Here is a 13622-nt window from a genome sequence, read left to right on the forward strand (position 1 = left end):
TGAACAACATCATCTCTTACTTTTACATATATGTGAGTACTATTTTTTGGCAATCAAACAATATTTCCTAAAACAATTGCATCGAGCAAATCATTAATGATTCTGTGGACCCATTGAGCTATATAGAGATAGAAAAAGATTTGGAATATGATGCCATGCAATGTTACTGTATATATACGGATTGAGTGGCCAAGAAAACTAGCTAGGCCAATTGCACTGACCTTTCGTACACAAAAGGCAATCACTAACGCATCCGAAAATGGCACGGAACGCGTTGATTGGTAATGCGGACCGGTCCCGGTGCATTGCTGGCTCTATGACAAGGTGCGAGTTGGGTACGACACCGGGCAGGGCTGGTGATGCAGTTGGGATGATTTTCACCAACGCGTTCAAGTATGAGGAGATTTGCGAAGTGTCCCAAGTTCTAGTGTCCCGAATTAGACAAGCAAATTAAATACTCTGCCTCCGACCAATTCTCTATGAGAAGGGGCACAGAATCCATTGATTTGGATATCGCGATCGAGGAGAATATGCATTTTCTCCATCCCCAACTTGCGAGTTGTCCAATGGAGATGATAGATTGGACAAGATTGGAGATGCAATGTTGACAAATGAGTAACTATGATACGTATAGAAGATCCCAGTTCCCAAAGATCTCATACTTAATTAATTCAAAAAAAATATAGGTAGTAGATTAGTCAAAGGATCGCATGCATTGTGGAATACCTTTTCATAGAACTAAGTTGGATTCAACCTTAAATCCTTTAGCTAAATACTCTTACTCATGATGAGTTTAAATGTTGCATAGGTTGTGTCTATGCAAAACTCAATCATAATACAAACCGCAGAATCAAACATACGGAGGTCATTTTTAGGTTATTATTAATTCATTTTTAGGCCATTTTAGTAAGGATAACCTAAAATGGTCTAAAAATGACCTTAAACCTGGATTTATAAAATGACCTAAAACTAATTATTGACTATCAGATTAGCAAATCACATGGTTAGTATCTGACGTTTTGTATTGAGATTTGTGTATTGATCACTTTCCCATCTATATATCGATAACTATTGGCTATTGTGATAAGATTTTCTATCTAAGACTATTTAAAGAGCTTGGCTAGGGATTCAATGACATTTGGATATGCTCTACTTAATTAAATTGGGCTAATATAATTAATGTCTTTAAGAAATATTAATCAGTATAATCATTGTGATTACTATTGATTTTCCATATAAATCCAAATTACATAATTCGGAATCCTTTTTTATTTGATTCATTTCCCGTGTTCTATTTTCATTAATTGATTGCGTCTGTTGCTTGCTCAATTTTATTAATCTTTTAGTGCTTAGAGTTTTGAAATGGCCTTATATCTGGAATAAATTCCAACTAGCTAAGTTTATGTACTGTATGAACATGATCAAGACACCTCTTAATGGTAATATCAACTCTCATCAGAAACACGATTCGGTAAAATAACAATAGTAGCCCTTCTTGTATATTGATTGATCACTTTTTCCCAAAATGTCATAGTATTGGGTGACATAAAATATACACATATTGACAAGTCGAAGTAGCTTATGACTAACATCACATGCTTAATGTTACTTGTACAGTTTAGAAAATAAACAATTATCGAAATCTCGTACATGGGTTGATCAGTCAAGACGTTCTTACCTCTACGTGATTTATTCAGTGTCATACCACACTCAATGTCATCATCATCCAAGGAGTGACTTCAAATAAAAAACAAGGTACTCACTAAAAGATCTCCTAGGTTAGAGAATATCAATTAATACATTACTTACTTCTATAAGGCAACGATTAAAAGATTTTTTATAACCATGAGTCTACTCTACCATGTAGAAGAATGATTGTCTCTGTTCCATTACTTATTATGAATTTAATCAATTAATAATGATAAATGACGAACCATATGATAAATAAATTTCATTCTCATAAATTGATAAAAAGAAATTTTAGAATATAAGTCGCTAGAAACATGTTTTTCTGTATACAGTTTAAAGTCGCATAGGAAACGGCATAAAGACGTGCCCTGATCCACTTGCAAGCAAACTATTACTAATTGTTTAAAGTAATTGCATTGTTCGGTTTTTGTGTTATTTGACACACAAATCATAGTATTTCCTAAAAACTATTTGCAGTGAGCAAATCATTAATGATTCTGTGGACCCATTTAGCTCTATATTGATAGAAAAATATTTGGAATATGATGCATCCAATGGAATTGTATATACGGATTGAGTGGCAAAAGACATGCCAATCCACCATGATACTTTAATATATACGGATTGAGTGGCCAAGAAGACTAGGCCAATCTACCATGATTAATTATCAGAAAGGTGACTTTTCTTAGATGTAATTAAGATCTCTTTACTTATTCTCAATTTATGAATGCTTCAAGTATCAAAATCGAGTAGGTAACTAATTCAAATGGTTTTCCATTGTCTTTTAACTCACTTTTTTTTTTACATTTCTGAAAATATGTGTTGGAAATATATGGACTCCTAATCTGGAGGAAGTAGGATATATATGGTAGTAAACAAGAGATTAGAACACTAATCCCATTTGAAAGGTTGAACTCATGACACAAAATAGCACACCACTATTAAGCATATTATAAGGGACCGAGTTGATCATGACACAACAGAAGAACCTAAATAATTGATCATAGTGATATAAAAAAAAAAAGTCGAATTTTTCATTTATCCCTCTTTCTTTATAGTATCTTTTTGTTGTTGATATATGCTACTTTGGGCACATATCATTCTCACGTGGTTTTATAACGACATATATTAAAGCAAATACTCCCTCCACCATGGCTAAACTAAAAAGGAAAGTATGTCATCTTAAGTGTGACGGATGGAGTATTAGTTGGCGCGTAATAGTCCGAAAATAGTAACTGAAAGATTAACTAAGTATACAATAAACTATTGTTTCAACATGAAATATAGATATTTAAAATCAAATTAGGTTTTGAGCGCGAAAATATACGTATAAAGTGTGTGTGTGTGTATGTGTGCGTTTGAAGAGAACGGAGTTGTTACCTCCAACCAATAGGCAATAAGTGGTGACGTCGAAGACGCTTTCACTCCTGAATATAGGCCGCGTGATAGCCGTCCAAGAAGTGGAACCAGCTAGCGTTCATGTATGCAAAATAACACTTTATTCGTCCATTAATATAAGTCCTTATTTTTTTCGCATGATTTTAAGAAACCACACTACACAAAAAAAAAATCTAAAACTATAAAAAAATAATGGATAATGACATTTTTAATGCAATTAAAGATGTTAATTTGCATTTATAATTATACCACTAAAACTTTAAAAAAAATAATTTTCGTTGGTGTCCCAACTAAAACTAGGGGATGCTTTCTTTTGCATCCTAAAATTGTATTTATTTTCCAAATTTTCAAATGCAAGTAATTGTGTCTCTATTTTTATGTCCTTGGCATTAGGACATTTTTTAGCTAATTGACGACACTAATTTATATTTCTAATTACATCGTATACACTTTAAAAACGTCTTCAATTTTGGTGTCTCAATCTCAATTATGGGACATAAATGAAAGTGTGCTAAAAAACAAAAGAATATGGTATGGTGGACAATTGGTTCATCAAAATAAGGGAACTTTTATTTGCTCCCTCAATTTTTGTAATTTTAATTAAAATTGTCCAACAAAAGTAATCGCGCGCATCCATAGTTTGTCTTTATAGGATGAATTTCTTGTAGTTAATGTAAGCTAAAATAATTGGTGGAGCGTGAGTTCCACTTTAATATACTCCCTCCGTATCTATATAGGTGATTCGTATTTCTTTCTGGAACATCACTTTCTTAAATCATGTGCTGAAATGAAAGAAACATCACACCGAACAAGGGACATATATATATAGTATTTATTTTATAATGAAATACTTCTTCCATCCCAAACAATATTCATCTTTTATCATTTTGTTTTGTACTCTAAAATTAATCTACTTTATATTATTGGAAAGTTTATTCTCGCTATCCATTAACACTATATCAACTACTCCCTCCGTCCCTAATTAAGAGTCACACTTTGACCGGATACGAATTTTAAGAAATGTAAAGAAAAATTGGTTGAAAAGATTAGTGGAATGTGAGACCCATTTTTTATATTGGTTTTATAATAAATGTGAGTGAATTGAGTTAGTGGAATGTGGGACCTACTTACTATTTATGGTAAATATGAAGTGTGACTCTTAATTGGAGACGGACCGAAATGGAAAAGTGTGACTCTTAATCGGGGACAGAGGGAGTATTTTTTTTTACTATATACCTTACTAATTTTGCATTAAAACTTGTATCGTCCCAAATTCTCTATATTCAGTGACGAGCGAGTATGAGTAGAATGAGATTTTGCAATATGTTATAGTGAAAATAAAATGAGATTCTATTGGACTACAACCAAAATTGTAGTGAACTTTATAAATTTTATTTGGCTTTTTGTGCTTGATTTATTTATTTTGATGTACATGGCTATAATTCAATGTGAATATTTATTTCCAAAAAGCGCGCCAGGTGGATGTTTGCAATAATACTTTTTGCGCTTTAGAATAAACTTTTTAATTACTTTACAACTGTATGCCTACGTATATAAGAAGTATCTAAAAAGATTTGCGAAAAATATGTGGCTTGTAAAATAATACCAAAAGAAGTGTGAACAACTCGTTGTGCAAATTTTCTAGATTGGGTATATCTTTTTGGATCATCGATCCTAAAAGGGAACCTTATCGACCAAATGAAAATGTGGAAAAGGATCCATGAAGTGGAATAATATAATCTTTCTTTTTAAAAAAAACTTGTGAAAGCCACATGAAGTAATAGTATATGTGCAAGTATATGGGTGATTGGGTAGTATAACGGAATAGTATATTGGAAAGTATATTGGTGGAATAAGGGCATAGGTTTTATTATTTTGTTTTATATATTTGAAGTTATATAGTATATTGTAATAATTTATTTTAAAAAAATTTAATTGAAAATTAATTGTTTTAAACAAACCAATTTTCAGAAATTAAAGTATATAATTGTTGTTGTGTAATTAATATAACTTTTTGGAAGTTTAATTTGGAGTATTTGTTATTTTCAAACTTTATAAATGGCAACACATTTCTGTATAATTTCTATGATTTTTAATGGAGTAACTTAGTTATTTATAGTACTCTCTCCGTTCTATAGTAATAGATTTATTTTGTCATTTTAGTACGTTCTATAATAATAGAGTCATTTCCCAAAAGTCAACACATTTCTTCACACCACTTTACTCTCTCTTACTTTATTCTCTCTTCATCTTTCTACCTGTTTTCATTTTCTACTTTACTCTCCCTTTACTTAATTCAGCTAACACAATTTTTCTTAATCTCCGTACCAAAAAGAAACGTCTTCATTACTATGGAACGGAGGGAGTATTTTATACTCCAAATCTTATTAAATATATATATAAAAAAATACTGTTGAATTAGAGATACGGACTACGGATAGATATAGGATTATAAGAAGCGGTAGGCATGGGTTGAAGAAAATATGATCCGGCACAAAAAAATAATTAAGGGGAAAGATGATGTTAAATATCTCAATGATTAAATAAAAATTAAAATAGTGAAAAAATTCTCATAAAATCTAATTAAACTATTTTGAGTGTTGTAATACTATTTTTCTTATATAGATGCGCATTACATAGTAGTACTTCATATGTCCCCGTTATAAGCGGGGTGTTTATCTCGTGCATAAGATTTAAAAAAATTGTATTTAGAGAGTTAAGTGCAGAAACAACAAAGTACTTAAGTAAGAGAATAAAGTACGGGATTGAAGAGAGAATAAAGTATTAATATATTTTTGTCAAAAAATGAAATGACTCATTTTATGTGTAACGTTCCAAAAAGGAATATGATACGGAGGAGTGCCATTATCTCAAACTAAATTTTACTTTTAAAACAATCTTTAATTCTATATTGATTATATATTGTTACCCTCTATTTCAAATCGAATTGTATCAAACAGATATATAAATATAAGGAGATGATCCAAACAAAAATGCAGTCCAAATCTTAGTATTAGGTGACCTAATGGTCAATAATTAACCAAAAGTATAAAAAGTCATTATTAATCAGTTTTAGGTCATTTTATAAAATTTGTGTTTAATGTCATTTTTAGATCATTTTAGGTCATACTTTATTAAAACTAGTGTTAACCCACGCGCTATGTGCGACTTAGAATATTTTCACACTATTATTTTAATTAATATTCAAAATAAATATAATAAATGACAATATCATTACATAAGATTAACAAAAATGTAAAAATATATATCAAGAGTATATAAATCTAATAAAATATATAATATTATAAATAAAATATTAGGAGATAATAATATTGTCGTAAAATATAAAATGAAAAATTACAAAACAAATAAAAAGCACAAATATATAAATATTAATAAAACTTAACATTAGTAAATAAAATAATAATTTGTAAGTTAAGAAAAAAAGTATTATAAACAAAAGGGTACAATAATAAAAATAGCAAAATAAAGAAATTAAAATAACATATTACTATTATTACATATGGGATGCTTAATTTTGCATTGTATTATTTTATTTATTATAGTTTTAAGGCTAATTCTATTAAATATGTAACAGTACCAATTTGTGAACTAAAATGTTTGACTTTATTCCATTAATTAATAAATTATACTACTACTATACTCTACAACTCCTCTAATCAGTGTTACTACTATACTCTACAACTCCTCTAATCAGTGTAACAGTAACGACTAATTCCATTACCATTTATTATATAGTACTCCCTTCGCCCACAAAAGATGGCACACTTTCCTTTTTAGTTTGTCCCACAAAAGATGACATATTTCCCTTTTTGGAAAAAGTTCTCTCTCACATGAATATAAAAATTATATTTTCTCTCTCCATTTAACACACAAAACAAAACCTCCTAAAATCCCGTGCCATTTTCAAAGTATGCCAACTTCTCTGGGACGGAGGGAGTACTATTTATTATTTTATTAAATGTAACCGTTCAGCGGCGTTTATTAAAACTCCCACACTTTATTGTTTAGCCAAAATCATTTTAAGAAATACCTTAAAATAGTGACAGTTACAGAAATTAAAAGCTATAATTTAAGTTTGCACTGGTGAGATACTTTCTAGCCGAACTTTATTTCATTGCAATATAGTAATCCTAAACCCTAAAAACCCAAACCTTGCCTAAATCCTAAACCCTTTACTTTAAATTATACTCATCATGACCTACAAATGAATCAAATATCAATAAAATTCTCCCTCCGTCCCAGTTCAATTTTACTTTGTTGATCACTTATTCTATTTTAGAGATTTTAGATCTTTATTTCATATCTTACACTGGGTCGGCCTAATTGATAATCCTTGCTGATAGTAGAGGTTTTTTTACATGAATCTTGGCTCTAAATCTGTTTATATGCTCATATCAAGAAAGTGTTTTACAATAGGGCTATGTGAACGGTAAACCAAAAAAAATCTTCTTTGTATTCTCCAAGCATCTATTCACCCAATGGTATTATTTATTGCCTTATTGGAGCCGGAGTATGCACTATATTACATATAGAATTAAATGTACATCGTTAAATTTCTTTATCGATAAAATAGATACATCACATCTTCTATAAAATATTCTAGAATCAATTTTTAAACTTTAAATGAATCCATGAATATGATTATATAATTCAATTGAGTTTGAAAGAATCAGTCAACAAAAACAATTTATAATTTGTGACCAAATTTAAAAGAAAAGTATTTTTTCTTAAATTTAAAACTTAACACAAATTTGAATTCATATCCCTATTTATATAGGGATAGAATTTAACTAGTTTATCTATATTAAATATAGAGCACAATATGTACTACTATAATTTATCCATAATTATAGGATTGATCGTAAATTATTTATCTTTACTAAATATAGTTCAAGATATATACATAATTAAAAAACTATATTGATATTATAGAATATATTATGATAAAAATAATTTCTCAATTAAAATTCATCAGTTTTTCCAATTGTTGTTATATACGAATATGCGTGCGAAATAAGAAAGATATGGCCAAATCAATATATGGTACTGTAACTAATATCCCTAAAATTCAGCCCTCAAAATAAGCTGCCAATATTACAATTTTACACACAATCGTTTAATTTCTTAAACTCACTGGCTATATCAAATTTCAAATGAAAGGATTATAAGCAACCTGCCTCTCACTTCTCTATAATTTTTTTTCCTTCCCAGAAATGCTATCGCCACCCTCTCTTCTCTTTATATTTTACGTTTCTATAGCTGGAAACACGATTGGCGCCTAGCCATCGTCGACTGCTGCAACTCCTTTCACCATACATGCACAATTCATCCGTTCAGCTTGTTCCCCACTTATTTATTGTTGAAGAAGATTAAGGTTGAAGCTCATTCTTAGTTCCTGGGGAGTGCAACTTCACAAACACAAATACAACGAAAGGATGCAGATCACTGACCAAGGTGAAGAATCATGATATGATGTGGAACTTTTTATCTAGTAAGAACATTCAATTAGTTCATTATGTAGTGAATATAGTTCATTATTTACTCCACCAAGTTTTTATCGAATAAAAAAAATTAAAAAAAAATTAAAAAAAAACATTTTTATTTAATAAAATATTAATCATAACCATAAGATTAAGAAAATTGAGTGCCCCAAATTTTGTCTCTAGTTTGGTCTTTAATAAAGGGTTCGACATTGATCACTCTGTAAATTTATTTCTGTTCTTGTTCAAAATTATGTTTGTTTCTGAATAGGTAATTAAGCGATAAGAAAAACACTCCCTGATTTCACTGCATCAGCTGTTAAGTAATCGGTATAGAAAGCATACTCAAATTAGATTGGACAGTTCTTTAATTTGAATATTCAAAGGATTACATCCGATGTAGAATGTAGCTAACGATTAATAGGACGCTATGAATTAATTTTCTAAACAATCTTATTTTCTTCAATCACACACAAACCCAAATTTTCTTAAGACCCTTATTTCGATTGAGTCTGCAGCTATTCGCCCGTCAAGCAAGGAACCGAAAGGGCATAACTATTTCATACTCTCTGTTTCTCGTTAAGTGATTCATATTCTCTTTTAAAATGTCCCAAGTAAGCACGTCATTTCTCCACACAACTAACTAAACACCACTTTCATAAATCCCGTGCAGAAAAGAAAATATATCAGGGATACAGTAAATGAATAGAATTAAGGAACAATTCTTTCATTACGCAATCAAACAAGTTTTGCCTCGCGGGCATGGGACAGGGCACAAAGGCACGCACTTAGAGCCCCATGCCTGACTCGTGGTGAGGCAGGCTGCCATCACCAGACGTTGTGGCGACACAAGGGGCTAAATTCAAAATTAAGATTATCTAATTTTTTTTAAAAAAAATTTAGAGGGAACATCTTTTTAGGTCCACGAACTTTGCCAAAGTCTCATTTTAGGTCCGTGAATCATTTTAGGTCCGTGAACTACAAGTTAATATCATTTGAGGTATTTTGAACTTTTTCCGAACGAAAATGCCATTAAGGCCTTCAAAGGGCAATTTTGACAATTCTTTCGCTACTCATCTTGCGTCAAAGACCTAAAGTCCAATAATTTTTTTTACTACTATTTAATTCAATTACCATCCAAATTGAATTTAAATATAATTAAAATTTGCCGTAAAAAATATGTGTTAATTTTTCATTATTAGATGACTAATTATTTAATGATAGTGAATTCAGACTTGACACTTTATTTTATTTTTTTCAATCTAAACTACATTTTAATAACTTATTATAGGTGATGTGTGAATTCTATTTAGTTTATTGTTTTGAAATTAGATAGCTATTAATTTGGATTGTCATTCAGAGATGAATTTCTAAATGGAGATCAATTAACATATAAATTGAATTTAAATATAAAAATTGCCGTTAAAAATTGTTGTATTATATGTCTCTGACGCAAGATGATTGGTGAAAGAATTGTCCAAATTGACCTTTGAATGTCTTAAGGGCATTTTCGTCCAAAAATATTTCAAAATACCTCAAATGATATTAACGCGTAGTTGGTGGACCTAAAATAATATTTTCAAAGTTTACGGACCTAAAATGATATTTTGATAAAATTCGTGGACTTAAAAAGATGTTCCCTCAAAAATTTAAGAAGATCAATAATGATTGCCTGTGTACCCCATTATGACTCGAACCTCCGATCTATTGCACACGAAATAGGTGTGTAACTATGTCGCGTTTCATCGTCTTTTTTTAGTATAATCTAAAGTTAACACACACCTAGAGTCTAGAGAGGACTATGAGGTAAATTCTTCACTATAAACATATAAAATTAAACAATGCATCTGTTAACGGCCATAGTTAATTACTTGACAGTAAAACCAAATAATAAATCAAAAATCTAAGAAAAAACAGGCCACACGCATAGCAGCAGAATTAATCAGCTCACACAATCAACAAATATGAAAAAAAGAAGAGAGAAACACTAATAAATTCCAATCTCAGATGGCAAAGCAAAAGCAACAAACAAATTAAGCATCAAGGCGCAGTTAATCACGAAACTGAAAAAAAAAATTAAACACGCAATTAACGCACAATAATATTCCTCGGCGACGAGATCGCTCAATTTCTGGCTGAATCAGACGGCCTTGACGACGGTGGAGGAAGCGGCGGCGGCCTCAGCGTAATCGGGATTGAGAGGGGCGCGAATGGCGGCGGCGGTGTCGATATCGTCGTCTGGATCGTAATCGGGGTTGAGGTTGCGATCTATGGCTTCGCGCCCCTTCTCGAGACAGGGCTTGCACGCGATCTCGATCGTACACCATCCCAGCGCCACCGCCGCTATGGCTATCAACGCCGTTGTCACTGCCCCCATTTCTCTCTCTCTACAGATTGGGCGAAGATGTGAATTTATGATTAGTTTCGCGATTTCAGTTTTTAATTTGATTTGTGAAATCGCTACTCTTAAGCTAGCGACTTTCTCAGTGAATTTTTTTTTTTTTGAGAAAAACACGTTTAAAGAGAAAAATAAAAAGTTAAATTGGCTTCGATTTTATATACAGGAAAATTAAACCACAAAATAGTAGGTGTCGATCCGGATTATATTACTAAGACTTATAAAATTTATTTACTCCGTCTCAGATTAAGAGTCACTTTTTGCCATAAAAGTCCGTCCCAATTTAAGAGTCACTTTTAGAATTTTCCATATTTGATCATACAATTTTACCCCATTCTTCATCAAAATTACATAAAAATGTCATTATCTACATTAAAATAAATCAAAACAAAAATCAAAAGGCAAAAAGGGACTCACCTTCAACCAACTTCACCATCTCACTTCATTAATTACATATTTCAACTATTTCTTAAAACCCGAGCTATAACAATAAGTGACTCCAAATGTGGGACGGAGGGAGTATTTCAGAATTTAGATCAATTTTGCATAATCCTTTTTTCTTTCGTGCATATGTGATATATTTTGTCTTTTTGCATTGTTTTGTTTTATTTTCTCTATAATTATTATCCATATACTGATTATATTTACAAGGATGAGTGAATTTTACAGATATGCGAATTAACAATATGTTGATTATTTTTACAATATGATGATTATAATTTACAATATGGTGATTATCATATTATGTTTTTTTTAGAATCATATACTCCTACTTATCATCACGCAATCATATACTGATAATTGGGATACTGCATAATCAACATAATTAGTATACACTGGTTTAATTTGATCAATATTATATTAGTTGTAGTAATCTATTTTTTGAGTGCATGCCCATATATGTAATGTTTTATCCTTTTGTGTGGATTTGTTTTATTTTAAATTTATAATATTATGTATATACTATTTACTTTTACAACGATGATCAAACTTTACAAATATATTGTTGGAAAATTTACGATATGTTGGTTATGTTTTAATAAAATATTACCATCGTAACCATTAGCAGTAACTCAAGGATGGAAGCAAGAGGGAATATAAGGAACCTAGTGAGGTGAATCACTCTGCTCTGTCAGTTATAATGACCAATAAAACATTACCTAATGTTTCTAGGCTTGTGGATAAAGTGTGTCAAGCACAAGATCCTTCTTGTGGTGATGGTTACATGTGGAATGCAGGACCACACTAAGAGCTGAAGAGATATCGTGGCATCAAATGGTTGATTTAGTTTATTAGATGCATTCTGGATTTATCTATTCTTGGTTATACATATGTGAAACCGATGATATCAATGTACCATTCAAGGATAGATAAATCCAGAATGCATCTAACAAACTAAATCAACCATTTGATGCCACGATATCTCTCCAACACTTAGTGTGGTCCTGCATTCCACATGTAACCTTCACAGTAGCACAAGACTTTATCCACAAGCCTAGGAACATTAGATAATGTTTTATTAGTCATTATAGCTGACAGGGCACAGTGATTCACCTCACTAGGTTCCTTGATATTCCCTCTTGCTTCCATCCTTGAGTTACTGCTAATAATAACCATATTCTCTTTAATCTTTATCATGAAATCATATTAATTTGGGTAAGTAGTGCCTAAGATCATCAGCAACGCGGCTCGCCACTGGCTCGATCTCGTCCTGGCTATGAGACCGCGTTGCAAAACGTATCTCGTCCCGCAGAGACGGGCCGGCGGCGAGACCGCGTCGCGCGCGGAAGGGGCTGGGCACGAGCTGTCTCGCCACGCGCCAGCGTCACGTGGCGCGCGCCGGCTATAGGCGTGACGCCAACTCGCCGGCCCGTGAGTGGGCGTCGTAATTATGATGTCATATATATATATTTTTTAAATCCTTTTTTTCCAAATAAAAAAAAATTAAATTTTTTTTTCAAACGGTCGAAATTTTTTTTAAATTTTTTGAAAAATTTTCTTTTATTATTCTATAAATACTCCCTTCCTCTTCTATTCTCCATTCTACATATAAACACTACACTCATCTATCTTCTCTCAAATATCTTCTCTCTTTTCTCTGCAATTTTAATTATGTAGTATTTTTTTATTTTTAGGATTTTAAATTATGTATTTTTTATTTTTTAGGCCTTTAAATTGTAATTTTTATTTTATTTAATGAAGTGTGTTTTTATTGATTGAATTTGTTGGAATTAAAAATAAAAAATGAAATTGAATGAATAGTTAAGGGATGAGGTGGTTAAGAGATGGAAGGATGCAGGTGTTGTCTTTTAATTAAGAGATGGGCTGAAAAGTACAGTTGGACCCATGAATAGTTAATGGATGAGATGATTAAGGGATGAATAAGAGATAGCATTGTGGATGGTCTAATACGATGACTTGATTGATATACTGATTTTTTTGTGTTGTTATGTTGATTAAAGTTTATTAAAAAAAATGTAAAAACACAAATTCTCATTCAATGAATTAATGGATGAGAATTCAAAATGGCGATAGTTTCAAATTTATATTTACATTTTACATGGATGACGAAGGGTTGCGAGAAATGAAAGTGGGTCCCTAATTTCCTGGGGTATGTGCACTACAAAAATCTT

At 31.3% G+C, this 13622-nt stretch overlaps 1 protein-coding gene across 1 annotated transcript; it reads right to left on the reverse strand.

Moving 5' to 3' along the window:
* Positions 1-10556: 10556 nt before the first annotated feature.
* LOC125193524 (outer envelope membrane protein 7-like) lies at positions 10557-11018 on the reverse strand. The gene has a single exon (XM_048091342.1). It carries the CDS (start codon positions 10966-10968, stop codon positions 10732-10734), a length of 237 nt encoding a protein of 78 aa, XP_047947299.1. The 5' UTR covers positions 10969-11018; the 3' UTR covers positions 10557-10731.
* Between the last annotated feature and the right edge of the window lie 2604 nt (positions 11019-13622).

The sequence above is a fragment of the Salvia hispanica genome, chromosome 6 (assembly GCF_023119035.1).
Source record: "Salvia hispanica cultivar TCC Black 2014 chromosome 6, UniMelb_Shisp_WGS_1.0, whole genome shotgun sequence".
NCBI classification, from domain to species: Eukaryota; Viridiplantae; Streptophyta; class Magnoliopsida; order Lamiales; family Lamiaceae; genus Salvia; species Salvia hispanica.